At 42.6% G+C, this 16937-nt stretch overlaps 1 protein-coding gene across 1 annotated transcript in view; it reads left to right on the top strand.

Annotated features, from left to right (window-relative positions):
- The first annotated feature begins 393 nt into the window (after positions 1-393).
- Positions 394-16937, top strand: part of LOC120032502 (regulatory-associated protein of mTOR-like) — a 178314-nt gene continuing 161770 nt past the window's right edge. The window contains exons 1-2 of the mRNA XM_038978613.1: positions 394-823; positions 3894-4068. Of these exons, the coding sequence (XP_038834541.1) occupies positions 3901-4068 (168 nt within the window). The 5' untranslated portion in view covers positions 394-823; positions 3894-3900. The remainder of the gene's footprint in view (positions 824-3893; positions 4069-16937) is intronic.

Here is a 16937-nt window from a genome sequence, read left to right as displayed (position 1 = left end):
CATTTAAGGTATTTTATGTTTGTTTGGATTATAATACAGTATCTTGAAAGATTTCACTTTAAAACATGATGTAGTCTATAATTGTGCAGTGACCTTGGGATAAGGCACTACTTGCACTATCATGGTAGGCCTATGTTTTCAGAAATATTATTATTTTGGGACAAGCTTAATAAAAAGTTAGAATTTCAACAACATCAATCTCTCAAAATGTACAGGAAGTATCTTTTTGGATCGCAATGAGACATCACAACTGAACTGAACGGAATATTTTGGACTTGACTATTTTACTTTTATTTTGATGAAAGGGAAAGGGACATTCACTGACCATGATGACGTTTTTAATGACATCTTCAGTCCAACCCTGAGTGCATTGTGGGTCTTTCCCAAGATGGCGGCGCCCTTGCTGAAGTGCTGAAGAAGTGTCTCTGGAGAAATAGTTGGAATTGTTTGTTAATTTCACGGCAAGTAGCTTACAACATTTGCCTCGTCGACACACGTTTGTGTCAGAAGACCATACGACAAGCGTCATTGACAGCTCGAGCCTGACAGCGCGTGGCGTGGTTGTGGCAGAGTGTCCGTGTGAAGATGGGCCTCGTCTCGAGCCCCTTCCCATAGCAAAGAGCAGCCGTGGGGAGAGAAACCGTAGATTTCCCTGCAAAAACATACCGGTCGAACTTGGACCTGTCGGGTACGACATTGTTTATAAATTGTGGACGCTACCGTACAATTTTCTTTCAAGAATTTTCTGTGCGACCGCGTCTATAATAGTCAGGAGACGGAGAGGTTTCCCACCCCGTATCGAAGAGGATTGTACCGCGCCAAGGTCTGTACGCTACCCTGTGCAGAAATTGCCTTTATCACATCTGGTTCACTTGCCAGTCAGTCTTTTCTAAAACGTTTATCAAACTACTGTAGCTTGTAGTTCCACAAGTAACATGAAGCATGCACAGTGTTACAAGCATGAAGTACAAAAATGTGAAAACAATACTAGCTAGTTGTCATGAAGTCGGCTAAAGGTCTGCTAGTTAGCCACAAGCTAACATGTCAAACTCGACTCAACTCTAGAACAGCCACGCGCGAACATGGTTCTATCTATGCAGGTTGACGTTCTACCGATTTCCAATTCTGTTATGTATCATACTGCAATATGTACTATCCCCTTAGAAAATAGCTTTTCCGTGTAAGTTAGCCAGTCCATTCTGCATATTATCTACCATTTGACTGCTAAGTTAATTTAAAGGGAATTCACTGCTGAGACGTCATTGTCAGACTTAAACCTTTGTACACAGCTAATGTTAACCGTGTCAAATGCAAATACAGGTAACTACTAGTTATGTACATATTAGAACGAGAATATGCTCACTACAGCACATGATGACAAACGAGTCTTGCATGGTTGTACTTTGTTTGTTCATATCCCATCACTCACCAGGGCCACCTGTGGTGAATGGGGGCTAGGGATGTGAGATTGCTAATGTTATTGTCCATGCTATTTATGGGTGGTGGTTAGCTTTGGGATACATCACCCGGAGTCTGTGTATTGGTTGGACTCCCTGAGTTGTGGCTGGCAACAGAAAATAACCCAACCACAATATAGCTGGCTTCACCAAAAAAACTTTCCTGTTAACAATGGCATATGTATAATCTCGAGAAACTGTATTTACCAAATGTAAAGTTAATTGTCTCCCTCGCTATTAAATACACGTCTGAATCCAAATTTAGCCTGAACATCACCATATTCCTGTTGAGTTAGACAGCAGGCAGCCATTAGACCATGCACTTCAAGCGAGACTTCCTACCACGAAATTTACCTCTGTCTACACAGCTGGAATATGGTATTATATTCCCAGGGAAGAAGTTTTAGGTTGTAGTTATTATTAGAGGTCGACCGATTATGATTTTTCAATACCGATACCGTTTATTGGAGGACCAATACCAAGCTGATACCGATTAATCGGCCGATTTTGTATTTATTTATTTGTAATAATGAAAATTACAACAATACTGAATGAACACTTATTTTAACTTAATATAATACATCAATAAAATCAATTTAGCCTCAAATAAATAATGAAACATGTTCAATTTGGTTTAAATAATGCAAAAACAAAGTGTTGGAGAAGAAAGTAAAAGTGCAGTATGTGCCGTGTAAAAAAAGCTAACATTTAAGTTCCTTGCTCAGAACATGAGAACATATGAAAGCTGGTGGTTCCTTTTAACATGAGTCTTCAATCTTTTAGGTTGTAGTTGTTATAGGACTATTTCTCTCTATACGATTTGTATTTCATATACCTTTGACTATTGGATGTTCTTATAGGCACTTTAGTATTGCCAGTGTAACAGTATAGCTTCCATCCCTCTCCTCGCCGCTACCTGGGCTCGAACCAGGAACACATCGACAACAGCCACCCTCGAAGCAGCGTTACCCATGCAGAGCAAGGGGAACAACTACTCTAAGTCTCAGAGAGAGTGACGTTTGAAACGCTATTAGCGCGCACCCCGCTATCTAGCTAGCCATTTCACATCGGTTACACCAGCCTAATCTCGGGAGTTGATAGGCTTGAAGTCATAAACAGCAGAGCTGCTGGCAAAACGCACAAAAGTGCTGGTTGAATGAAAAGGTAAAATATATACTTCTGTGTATTGATTTTAAGAAAGGCATTGATGTTTATGGTTAGGTACATTCATGCAACGATTGTGCTTTTTTCGCAAATGCGCTTTTGTTAAATCATCCCCCGTTTGGTGAAGTTGGCTGTCTTTGTTAGGAAGAAATGGTCTTCACACAGTTCGCAACGAGCCAGGCGGCCCAAACTGCTGCATATACCCTGACTCTGTTGCACAGAACGCAAGAGAAGTGACACAATTTCCCTAGTTAAAATGAATTCATGTTAGCAGGCAATATTAACTAAATATGCAGGTTTAAAAATATATACTTGTGTATTGATTTTAAGAAAGGCGTTGATGTTTATGGTTAGGTACACATTGGTGCGACGACAGTGCTTTTTTCGTGAATGCGCTTGTTAAATCACCTGTTTGGCGAAATAGGCTGTGATTCAATGATATACTAACAGGCACCGCATCAATTATATGCAACGCAGGACAAGCTAGATAAACTAGTAATATCATCAACCATGTGTAGTTAACTAGTGATTATGTTAAGATTGATTGTTTTTTATAAGATAAGTTTAATACTAGCTAGCACCTTACCTTGGCTCCTTGCTGCACTCGCATAACAGGTAGTCAGCCAGCCAGCCACGCAGTCTCCTCGTGGAGTGCAATGTAATCGGCCATAATCGGTGTCCAAAAATGACGATTACCGATTGTTATGAACACTTGAAATCGGCCCTAATTAATCAGCCTTTCCGATTTAATCGGGCGACCTCTAGTTTATTTGATAGCTATGGTCACATTTCACTTTACGTCTGGTAAGTAGAGTTCCAAGAGATTATACAAATGGCTTTGTTGACAGGAAACACTTTATTTTTGGTGTGGCCAGCTATATTGTGGTAGGGTTATTTAACGTTGCCAGTCACCAGAACATTTCACAACTCAGGGAGTCCAATCAATACAGACTTCCGATGTTGAGTCCCAAAGCTAGGTGGTGGTAGTTTTTAACCCAGAGCTGCTCCTCATCTGACCGGTATTGTGAGCTGGTCTATGGCTAACCCAATGCTGCCCAAACTTTCCTAGTCATTAGGAAGCAGAACTTAAAATGGTTGTATAGTTCAGGTCAAAAATAGATTGCATCTGATGGATGCATGTTAAATATTTATCATATTCCTCAATGTTACACAAAAACATTGAGGGTTAAAAACATTAATATCCTATTATTGAATGAAGAAACCTTTTTAACATTGACCTCAACCTGACCTCCTCTCCATCTCTTCCCTTAGGGTCCTGATGAAAATGGACTCGGAACTGCTGCTCTCGCCGGCCGTGTGCCTGGCTGAGGAGGAGGAGGCGGACATGAGCGACTGGAACCTGCCGCTGGCCTTCATGAAGAAACGCCACTCAGAGAAGATCGAGGGCTCCAAGGCCCTGGCCCAGAGCTGGAGGATGAAGGACAGGGTAAGAGACGTCCTTATGGTCCAGCTGCACCATGTCCTAAGTCTCTACGCTGGTCTACTGAACTAGGGCTTTTTATTGGTGAATGGATAAAGGCCCAACCTGTGTTGCTCATATTATGCAGTTGCCCTTGGTTCTCGTTATAAGGTTAATCTTGTTCAGTCTTTGAAAGTAGCTCATGAATGATGAACTGAAACCAGAGAGACTTTAATTGGAGACCACTGTGTGCGTTCAATATCCAGAAAATATGGTTAGGTTCTACAGCTGTGCAGATCTTAAGATCTCCCCTTTTAAACAGCTGCTTTTCCAGATTATTTAGATCTCATTTAATTTATTTAACTTCATTATCACATTTGACTGGAGTAGGTCTACTTGATAATTTAATTTGACTTGCATACTTCCATCAAAGCAAAGTTGCTGTTGAACTAGCACATCGTTTGCCTTTCAGAAAGGAAACGCAGTATTTTCTTTGTAAACATTTTTATCCCGTTTTTAAATTTTTGTATTTATTTAATAATTGGAAAAAAATGTAAACATACAATCTACATGCAGTGAAGCCGCTCAAGATTTCCGATGCATTCAGTCATCTAACCGTCTCCCGTCCAGAGCGACCCACAGGAACAACCAGGGTCAAGCGCCCCGCCCAAGGGCACGTTGACTTGGAGGGAGATCTGTCAAAACGGGGACAACAGAAAACAACAATGCAAAAATAAGATATCAACGACAACAAAAATCAAAACAGCAAGGCCAACTGTATACATTTCAGTTCATGTGTGGCACTATTTACATGTGTATGTGTGTGCACAGGTGTGCGTTTTTAAATATGAGTGTGTATATTCATGTGTACACGTGTACAAGCACCTGTACGGCCTCAGCCTCAGGCAAACAGTCAATGGATGTAATAGCGTTGCCCTTCAGGGTCATTCAAACTGTCTTTTTTGTTTATTATGACTATCTTTGACTATCATTCTATCCCCGCCCAGCACCTCCACTCCCACTTGTCTCCAATTCCACATCCCAACCCTCAGCTTCCCTCAGCCCATCCCACCTATCTCTGTTGGCCACCCTCTTCGGATTTCTACGCGCCGTAGCTCTTTCAAATCAAATTTTATTGGTCACATACACATGGTTATCAGATGTTAATGTGAGTGTAGCGAAATGCTTGTACTTCTAGTTCAGATAATGCAGTAATATCTAACAAGTAATCTAACAAATTCACAACAACTACCTTATACACACAAATGTAAAGGGATGAATAAGAATATGCACATATATATATGGATGAGCGATGGCCGTGCGGCATAGGCAAGATGCAGTAGATGGTATAGAATACAGTATATACATATGAGATGAGTAATGTTGGATATGTAAACATTATTAAAGTGCCGTTATTTAAATTGACTAGTGATACCTTTAAGTCCATTTATTAAAGTGGCCAGAGATATGAGTCTATGTTGGCAGCAGCCTCTCTGTTAGTGATTTTTGTTTAGCAGTCTGATGGCCTTGAGATGGAAGCTGTTTTTCAGTCTCTCGGTCCCATCTTTGATGCACCTGTACTGACCTTGCCTTCTGGATGATAGTTGCTCGGGTGGTTGTTGTTCCTTGATCTTTTTGGCCTTCCTGTGACATCGGGTGCTGTAGGTGTCCTGGAGGGCAGGTAGTTTGCCCCCGTGATGCGTTGGGCAGACCGCACCACCCTCTGGAGAAACCTGTGGTTGCACCTTCTTCACCACACACTATCTGTGTGAGTGGACCATTTCAGTTTGTCAGTGATGTGTACTCAGAGGAACTTGAAGCTTTCCACCTTCTCCACTACTGTCCCGTCAATGTGGATGGGGGGGGGGGGGGGGGGGTGCTCGCTCTGCTGTTTCCTGAAGTCCACGATCATCTCCTTTGTTTTGTTGACATTCAGTGAGAGGTTATTTTCCTGACACCACTCTCCGAGGGCCCTCACCTCATCCCTGTAGGCCGACTCGTCGTTGTTGGCAATCAGGCCTACCACTGTAGTGTCGTCTGCAAACTTGATTGTGTTTTAAGCGTGCATGGTTGAACAGGGAGTACAGGAGAGTGCTGAGAAATCACCTTTGTGGGGCCCCAGTGTTGAGGATCAGCGAAGTGGAGATGTTGTTTCCTACTTTCACCACCTGGGGGCAGCCCGTCAAAGTCCAGGACCCAGTTGCACAGGGCGGGGTCGAGACCCAGGGCCTCCACCTTTATGATGAGTTTGGAGGGTACTATGGTGTTGAATGCTGAGCTATAGTCAATGAACAGCATTCTTACATAGGTATTCCTCTTGTTCAGATGGGATAGGGCAGTGTGATGGCGATTGTATCGTCAGTGAACCTATTGGGGTGGTAAGAAAATTGGAGTGGGTCTAGGGTATTGGGTATTGACTAGTCTCTCAAAGCACTTCATGATGACATAAATGAGTGCAACGGGGCGATAGTAATTTAGTTCAGTTACCTTAGCTTTCTTGGAAACAGGAACAATGGTGGCCATCTTGAAGCATGTGGGGACAACAGACTGGGATAGGGATTGATTGAATATGTCCGTAAACACACCAGCCAGCTGGTCTGCGCATGCTCTGAGGACGCGGCTAGGGATGCCGTCTGGGCCGGCAGCCTTGCGAGGGTTAACACGTTTAAAGGTTTTACTCACGTTGGCTACAGAGAAGGAGAGCCCACAGGCTTTGGTAGCGGGCCGTGTCAGTGGCACTGTGTTGTCCTCAAAGCAAGCAAATAAGTTTTATTTGTCTGGGAGCAAGATGGGCTGGTTTTCTTTTTGTAATCCGTGATTGACTGTAGACCCTGCCACGCATGTCTCGTGTTTGAGCTGTGGAATTGCGACTCTACTTTCTCTATACTGACACTTTGCTTGTTTGATTGCCTTGCAAGAGGGAATAGCTGCACTGTTTGTATTCGGTCAGGTTTCCAGTCGCGTTGCCATGATTTAAAAGCGCTGGTTCGCGCTTTCAGTTTTGTGTGAATGCTGCCATCAATCCACGGTTTCTGGTTAGGAAAGGTTTTAATAGTCACAGTGGGTACGACATCTCCGCTGCACTTGCTAATAAACTCGCTCACCGAGTCAGTGTATACATCAATGTTGTCTGAGGCTATCCGGAACATATCCAGTCCACGTGATCGAAGCAATCTTGAAGAGTGGAATCCAATTGGTCAGACCAGCGTTGTATAGATCTGCGCACTGGCGTTTCCTGTTTGTAGTTTCTGTCTATAGGCTGGGAGCAACAAAATGAAGTCGTGGTCAGATTTGCCGAAGGTAGGGCGGGGGAGGGTTTTGTATGCATCCTGGAAGTTAGAGTAGCAATGATCCAGAATGCTACCAGCTCGTGTCGCGCATTCGATATGCTGATAGAATTTAGGGAGACTTGTTCTCAGGTTTGCTTTGTTAAAATCCCCAGCTACAATAAATGCAGCCTCAGGATGTATGGTTTACATCGAGCCCAGTGAAGTTCTTTCAGGGCCGACGAGGGATCTGCTTGGGGGAGAATGTACACGGCTGTGACTATAATCGAAGAGAATTCTCTTGGAAGATAATGTGGTCGGCATTTGATTATAAGGAATTCTAGGTCAGGTGAACAGAAGGACTTGAGTTCCTGTATGTTGTGATTACACCATGAGTCATTAATCATAAGGCAGACACCCCCGCCCTTCTTCTTACAAGAGAGATGTTTGGTTCTGTCGGCGCAATGCATAAAGAAACCAGGTGGGTGTACCGACTCTGACAACATATCCCGAGTGAGCCATGTTTCTGTTAAACAGAGAATGTTACACTCTCTGTCTTTCTGGAAGGCAATTCGTGCCCTAATTTCGTCCACCTTGTTATTTAGAGATTGAACATTGGCAAATAATATGCTCGGAAGCGGTGGATGGTGTGCTTGCCTTCTGAGTCTGACCAGTAGGCCGCTCCGTCTGCCTCTCCTGCGGAGACCGTGTTGTTTTGGGTCGGCCTCTGGGATAAGATCCCATGTCCAGGGTGGTGGTCCGAACAAAGGCTCCGCTTCGGGAAAGTCGTATTCCTGGTCGTGATGTTGGTAAGTTGACATCGCTTTTGTATCCAAAAGTTCTTCCCGCCTGTATGTAATAACACTTGAGATTTTCTGGGCTAACAATGTAGGAAATAATACATAAAAAAACAATTGACTGCATAGTGTTCTAAGGACCTGAAGCGAGGCGACCATCTCTGTCGGCGACATCTTTCAACTATGCTGTGATGTTTAACATACATTTTGAATCTATCTAATCGAATAGAATCTGCAGATTGTGAGTTGAAGATAAAATGCTTTTACTAAGAGTGTATTAGTAATCGACTGACCAGGTCTCTCTAGGTCTCCCAACAATGCTATTTCTAGGGTCAATTTTAGATGAATGTTATGCTTTTTCAGCCATTCATGAACCTGAGAATAGAAACAGGCTACCTGAGGGCAGTAACCGAGAACAAATGGTCTATTGATTACGTATCCTCACAACAAAATCTAGAGAGCTGCGATGATTGTATGCCTTAAATATTAAACATTTTGCTGGTGGCAAGAATTCTGTACAATCTTTTTAGCTGAAAGGCACACATTCTTGAATCTTACATTGTTTTATATATCAACTCATTCACCCTGTGCCATGGAATTGGTACATCAAAAATCTTTTCCCGTCTGTCTTGCACTCTGTATGGCAGAAACATCTTGATATAGCATTACTATCATCAGGGTCTACTGCTTTAGGAAAGACCACAATTTGTTCTGCAGTGAGACTTCCACATTAAACCTTGTTAAGGTTAGCCTTCGTCTATATTGTTCCCCATTTGTAGAAATTCATTATAACTCTGCTTCAGGCCAACCCTAGGTGCTTTTGCAGTGGAATTTCAATGCTTTTCTCTAGTAAATGGTGACAGTGGGATTTCTGTGTATCTATTACACCTGCCAGGGCTTATATGAAAGGTGCTGTTAGATTCCTGCAGTACTAGATACCTGATTGTTTCAAAGATTCTGTTATGGAGAGCTATGGCGGCAATAATACCAAGTGTCACATTGCCGTACGGTACGCCGGCTGACTTAGTATCCCTATTGGCTAGATATTCAGCCAAATGACATTAACACACTTCTGCTAATATGGCAGAATTAGGCTTCTACACTGTGCTTCAGGCGCAGAATTATTTTGTAACCATAAAACATTAATTCATATGTTCATTCCAAAACAGGAGAGATTCCTGGGGTAAGACAAAGGGACATTCTTTCTCTAACACTGCTAGAAAATATGCCTAAATAATTTAGGCTAGTTTATGTTCTACAAGGAATACATTGTTTTGCTTCAATTAATTTAATTTCTTTACCCCTTTTGATTGTGTATGTCCTACGGCAGGTTTCCCCAACTGGCGGCTCCCCTATGGGTGATTGACATTTTTTATATATTTTTTTATTGTTGGACATAAGACTGAACATAAAAAAATAAATAATAATTGTTCTAAAGTATTCCCACACATAATATAACTATGTGATCGTATGCAAATGTAAGCAAGGTTTGAAATAGTTTTATTCAAATATCTTTGGGCTTACGGTCAATATGCTGTCTACAAATTATTTGTAATTATGTTCCGGCCCCCTGACCATCCGCTCAAGAAAAAATTGGCCTGCGGGTGAATCTACTTAATGGTCCCTGGCCTACTGTTATTTACTACAAGGTGATTTACAGTGCCCTCCTGAATTATTGGCACCCTATGTAAATATGAACAAAATATGCTGTGAAAAAATGTAATTGTTTATCTGCTTGATCTGACTCAAAATATCATATCAATCTAACCTTTGAGTGAAAAATAAATCGTCAGCAAGAAATAATTATTTCTGCATTTTCTGCATTTATGCATGTCACAATTATTGGCACTCCTGTGTTTAGTACTTTGTCCCTTTTCAAAGATGACTGTTCTGAGTCGTCTCCTATAATGTTTGATGAGGTGGGAGAACACACAGGAAGGTGTTTGAGACCATTCTTCCATAGAGGAACTCCAGATCCTTCAGAGTCCTTGGTCCTTGCTTGTGGACTCTTCAGCTCACCCCACAGGTTTTGAATTGGGTTTATGTCAGGGGACTGGGATGGTCATTGCAAAAGCTTGAGTCTATGGTCAGTGAACAATTTTCCTGTGGATTTTGGGGTATGCTTTGGATCGTTGTCCTGCTGGAAGATCCAACGACGACCCAGTTTTAGCCTCCTGGTAGAGGCAGACGGGTTTTGGACGCAAATCTCCTGGTACTTGGAGTCCATGATGCCATGTATCCTAACAAGGTTCCCAGGGCCTTTTGAAAGTAAAACAGTGCCACATCATTACAGATCCATCATCATACTTCACAGTGGGGATTAGGTTATTTTCTACACGCCTCTTTTTACGCCAAACCAACCTCTGGTGTTTATTGACAAAAAGCTCTATTTTAGTCTCATCAGACCATAGAACCTGGTTCCAATGACATTTAGCAAACTCCAGGGGCTTACGTTTGTGGTTTGGTGACAGCAGAGGCTTTCTTCTGGCAACCCTTCCAAATAACTTGTTGGCATGGAGGTGGTGTTTCACTTGTAGCTTTGGAGACTTGATGTATCCAACTTCTGAAATTCTCCAACTGTTGTCCTTGGGCAAAAAAAAATCCCCTTGAGCCATCCTTCTCATTGTGCGTGGGGGCAAAATACACTTGTCATGACTTTCCCTCTTGGGTGAGCCAGATCAGCCCTCCCCCTCCCACTCTGCAGAAATGGAAGTTAAAAATCCCTTTGTTACCACAGAGAGGGACTTTGCAGTACTGTAACATAAAAAGGTTGGACATTTCCAACACCAAGAATGTGGGAATTGGTCGGGAGGGACTTAAAGAACAATTATGTCAGATCAGTTGTTGTGTGATATCATTAAGGACGGTATAACCAAATAGCGGTAACTCAACAAATGTATATGTCCCAGTTATCAGATTTACATTTAAATGTTGTGGAACAAAAATGATTATATATGAAACTATTTGTGAGAAGATGATAGGTGACTTTAGCCTTCTAAATGAGGGAATTGTCTTTCATGTAAAGTTTTACCCAGTCAGTATCCACGCCTACTTGAGCACAGACATTATGACAAAGGAGGGAATGCCTTTTTTCCCCAAGTGTTTATAAAATGAAATTTACATTAGACCAGACAACGTGAGGATCATCCACACGTTGAAATGGTTAGACTACTAGACCAGACAGCGTGAAGCGGTGGCTACAAGGCTGAGAAATGGTTTAAAATTAAAGACCAGCGTGACCGCCTTTGAGCTGAAAGGTACAAAATGGTTAGAAACTCTCAAAGACCACACAGGAACATTGTCTGCAGCTGTTTTTGCACTGTTAGCCTAGGAAACTCGAGCGAAAATGAGAGACAAAGAACAATTTCCTCTCACCGCTATAGGTACCTCTAGGGTATCTATTCTAAACAGAGTGAAGGATAAGGCCCGCTGAACACCGCGTGGTACACCTCCGGAACTTCCGTTCTAACAGACACTCCGAGACCAACCTACTACAACCACAAAGGACATGGTAACTTCTGGTGGACCACCATAGACTTACACAACCAGAGACTTTCTGATGAACTACTCTCCACAGACTGATCGAGTGATTTCAACAGAGCGAGACGACAGACATACAAGCGTAAATATGTACTTTGCATTTATATATCCGAATGAGCGCTTGTTAGCGTGCTAAATATCCACATTTACGATGAGCGTATTATTCCACTGTATGTACTATAGTTGAATTCCTTTGTCTCTCCTCCCGCTCTTTCGTTCCCCACCCCCTTCCATAGTAACAAGCCATCATATCGGGTTAGTCCACCAGGGACTTCATTGTATTATGTTAGTAAACAATGTATAATTTATCCTGTGTGTGTTTGTCATTATTTGATTAGTTAGTTAGTAAATAAATAAGCCAATTTGTGTATTGCTGATTCAGCATGGAGACTGGGGTTTGTGCAGATTTATAGGATATTACGGCGTTCAGAATGAGACTGAGGTAATAATGATAATTAATGGATGACTGATATATTGACATTTTTAGAGTTAATTTGGGAAACTAACTCGTTAACTAAACTTTTCCCGTGGTGCCCCAGATTACTACTTAATTAATTGTTATGATTAATCAAGTAATAATTGAACCTGGTATGTAATTATTTGATAAAACAATCGTCATCGCATTAATGGTACCAACGTCACAACACTTGCGTCCTCTTCCAGGCAGGTTCATCACAGCTCCAGTTGTTAAACATTTCTTAATTATTGCCCTAATAGTGGAGATAAGTATTTTCACGTGTGTAGCTATCTTTTTATAGCCATTGCCTGATTTGTGAACGTCAACAACCTTTTTCATTTCATTTTTATGATCTTTGGCCTTTCTGATGTTGATGGATGACTAAGGGAGTTTAGCATGTGTGTCACCTCATATTTATACCCCAGTGAAACAGGAAGTCATGGAAGACTCACATTAACTTTAAAAAGTAAAATCTTAATTGGAATATACATCAATTTGATTTTGTTTCTAAGAATTACTTGGGGTGCCAATAACTGATACGCATGTTTTTAAATAAAATAATTATTTATTGTTGATTTTTTTCTTTGAACAATGTTAACTCAAAGCTTAGGTTCATGATATTTCACAGCCATTTTTGTTCATATTTACCTAGAGTGCCAATAATTCAGGAGGGCACTGTAGATTGACAGTGATGGATAATAAGGGTGGTGGTACTAGTGTCCCCATTGGTTTTGTATCTAAAGAGTTGAAGCTGTTGAGAGGAGTGGCTTGTGATGGGGCTATCAAGTGGCCCATAAATGATGTGCTGCATTGTGGAAAATCAGCAGGATCATGTCCAGCTAGCCCAACAGTGTCTGTAGTGTAATAGCTATCTCAGGATGAGGTGGCAGGCTGCCCAATTACAAGGCCCATTGGTCAAGGTGGAATCTGGTCCCTGTGGAGATGTCTGTAATTGAGTTGTGACCATGTCGATGTGGGTGGTGAGCACATGAAGCAAAGCGGCTTGTGTGTGTGTTTGTGTGTATACCTGCTAGTATAGTGCAAGTCTGTGAATGATTCCGATGCAGGATAGGCCTGCAGAAACTCTATCATGGTCGGCCTAGTTGTTGCTCCGAATCCCACAAACTCTGCCTCCATTTTGGGCTTGTCTAATGCTGCCGTTGTGTGTTAGTGGTATTGGGCTTTATGGGATAGCTATGTTATTTATGGTACCCCAAAATAGTCATGGGTTTGCCTCTGTCCTATAGATGTCCATGTCAGGGATAGAGGTTGGGCTAGAGTCCTCTGAAAGGATACATTGTAACACTGAATGACATTCAGGTTCAGTGACATGGCGCAGTGTGAGACAAACCAACCCTAACCCCAAAGTACATTGTTAGTAGACCTGACTCATTGAGGAGAACCCCAACGGTTCCTTATTAGATGTTTATGGCTCGCTCACCCCCAGCCTGAACTGGGACTATAGAGTGAGCTGTTAGTGGATGAGCAGTGGCTCACTGGAGAGAGAGAGAGAGAGGCTAGATAGAGTAAACCAGGTCGGATAGCGCCCTGTACAGAACAGCCAGACTTGAATCTACTATACCAGAGAGAGCGAGACTCTTGTTCATATCCGTGTCCAATACATAAGCACACAATAGCAGATCCTTTTGAGGAGCTATGCCATGTCCAGGGCTTGACCCTGATGTGACGCTCTAGACCAGGGTTTCTCAAACTCGGTCCTGGGGCCCCCTCTGGGTCAACGTTTTGCTTTTTGCCTTAGCACAGCTGATTTAAATGACCAACTCATCAACTCATCATGAACTCACCAACTCATCATGCCCCACTAGGGCAAACACCTAGTGGGGCCCGAAGGACCAAGTTTAGGAAACCCTTCTCTAGATGTGGCCCCTGGAGTTAAACATCAGTATGGCTTGTATAAGAGTAGTATCGGAAACCCAGAGCTAAGAGCAACAGCATTAGGTCTGGGATTAATGGCAGATTGTCATGGTAACTTTGAAAAGAAAGAAAAAAAATCCGGGGAGGTTCCTCTTCAGACAGACTCTCCCAACAAATCACAAGGCAGACATGCCAAAATGTTGTAATTCAAAAACAAAGTTTGCAGGTGAAACCTTTTGTGGTGGTTTAAGTGAAGGTGGTTGACGCCAACTAGCCACTTGTGAAATGCACTCATTAAAAATAACATCTGATCTCCATCTTACTAGCTACTATTTTGTGTCCGGGGGATGTTTACGCTATGGCAACAAGTGGATAAGGCAGTGATGTAGGAAATCAGGATGTCTGAACTCTGCCCTTTCCTCTATGCCAAACGGACATTGTATGAGTACAGACGTGTAAGCCAGGACATTGATAGGCCTACGTTGTGGGAGGCAACCCGTCTGTCTAGAAAGACTAGTACCAGAGGTCAGACGTAGACCCACCAGAGATGCACTTCATCTCTTCTGTTTTCTTTCCTGATATTCCAGGGCCTGCTGTGGATAAAAGCATAACATTTGATACAAACATTCCTCAGATGATATGAAAACCTCCTAGAAGGGATGTCCATTTCAAATGTTTCCAGGAAGTAAGTTATGAGATTTGCAATGCCCCAAGAAAGAGCCAACCCTGCTCCGCTGCATGGCCTGACCTCCATGGTATGTTTAGGAAAGAATATCAGTCGTCGTCTGTGTTTATGATATCACTGTGTTGTGGTTAAGCGGGTAAGCTTGACTTCAAAACACTGTCTTCATTTCCGAGCTCTTTCTCCATGGCACCGTTCATAAGAGATGTTCCACCAATGACATGTGATGGTGAGGCCTGATGTCTGTCTGTGTATCAGAGGATCCCTGACCCATGTGCCCACACAGCTGTTGATTCAGCACGCGAGACCGCACCCCTGTCCTGTCTCAGTTCCTCGTTAGAGGGACGTGGAGGCCGCACACATGGTCACACACACGTGGCACGAGATGGAGAGAGAGGAATATAATTATCCCATCTTCCAATACAATAAATCAATACTAAATTGACATCCACACCATTGTAGCAGGAGCGAAATGAGGCAGGTGTGCTATTTAGAATGCTTTGCAGTCTTAATCAGTAATCCATCATGAATGAATTAAATGCACACAGTAAATGAATTAGGCCTATTAGACATGCGACCATTGACGTCGAAAAAGGATATCTGGGTTCTTTCAAAATCAGAGCTAGTCATTTGGAATCCATGCAGATGAGCACTTTAGCACTTCAATGAACCAACCACCTCTGCATACTCTAAAGTACTGGCTTTCCAACAATGATTTCCACACATCCTCAAAAGCACGCTGCAATATCAAGCCCACAAATTGCAGTTCTTGGTTTCTGCTGGGCTAGCTTCCTCCATCTTTGCCATTGTCTTCATCCTTTTAAAATATCTCGGTTCGCTATGCAAAATGACTATATAATCGCCATGATAACCAGTGAATCTTCTTCAGGAGAGCAGTAAATCCATGCTGAATAGCAGTCTGATCCAGGTACTGTAGATAGCCTTTGACGTGAATGTGGAGCGCCTTTTGGGGTCAAATTCTGATCTGTATCGGAAGGACACATGAATGCAGGGATGAGCAGTTGGATGTCATTCCTACCATGTATTTGTTGTAGTCCTATTGCTTACGTTGTGACGACTACGTTACCTCTATAGCAACTCTATTGCAATCAGCAGTCACTGTGGCCTTCGAGGAACACTATTGTTGTGTGTGTGTTGGAGACCGGAGTGTGTGTGTGTGTGTGGTCTTTAAACTGGTAATTGAGAGTGGTAACTCCCTCTCTCATGAATAACCATGCATGGGACTCCAGGGAACTTTGAGCCATTCCCTCCCTCCCTCCGATCCAGCACCTCGGCCCATACGGATCAATGGTCAGTGACTATTCCATTTGCTAGTCCTGCTATAAATTAAGGCTATTTAAACAGAGGGGGCATCGATCTCCCCCGTGCCATGGCAAGGCCTGGCAGGCTGGAAGGCCTTGGAGATTGTAGCATCAGCTTGGGCCACTCACTTAATTGCCAGCAGGACACACATTAGGGCACAGTCACACTCTGATACATGTACATTATCACAAACCCTTGGAATCTGTCTTGAAGTTTCTGTGTTTTCCATCGGTCATGGATAGCCAAATATAGTTAAGTACCAGTGCAATTCACCTGTATGATAGTGAGCATTGTGAACAAGTCCAAAAAAACAGATTGAATCAAAGTCCGCTTCAGCTTTCACCCTACTCCTCCCCTGTTATCTCTCGCCTCTGCGCTGCTCCGAACAGGATTTGTGGGATTATTAGAAATCCATGAGGTCCAGGAGACATGTATTAAAATGTAATTTTGTTTAGGCTTTCCTTCAGATTAATACTAACAATCAAGGAGGGCCACCCTCTTCAAAAGGAGACCGTTGTTATGGAGGATCAGAGCCTCTCCCCCAGGGGGCAAGACTTAATCTCCACCTCTTCATTCCCTTTGTCCCTCCCTTTTCTCCCCCTGTTCAGTGTTCATCTTCTATATTTTGAACACAGAAAAGCTTCGAAAGTGTATTAAAGCACTACACTTTTTTGTACTGAGCTTGCTACAACACGTACAGATTCTAGTCCCGATTCTCTTCGTTTGTGGTTTCTGTGCTGGCTGGTAGCCCTCTGCTACTAAATGAGCTTACCCAAATCCAATGGTCATTTCATTATTTCGGTGGCTAAAAACCCGCCGCAAAATAACAGCCTACCAAGCCACTAGAATATTAAAGAACCTGTCTCAAGCCAAGCATGTTTCTCTGCACAAGGCAAGCGTCTTGGTTTTGTCCCAAATGCACCTCTACGCAGACGACACCATTTTGTATACTTCTG

The sequence above is a fragment of the Salvelinus namaycush genome, chromosome 39 (assembly GCF_016432855.1).
Source record: "Salvelinus namaycush isolate Seneca chromosome 39, SaNama_1.0, whole genome shotgun sequence".
NCBI lineage: Eukaryota > Metazoa > Chordata > Actinopteri > Salmoniformes > Salmonidae > Salvelinus > Salvelinus namaycush.
This window is presented reverse-complemented; position numbering and strand designations above follow the sequence as displayed.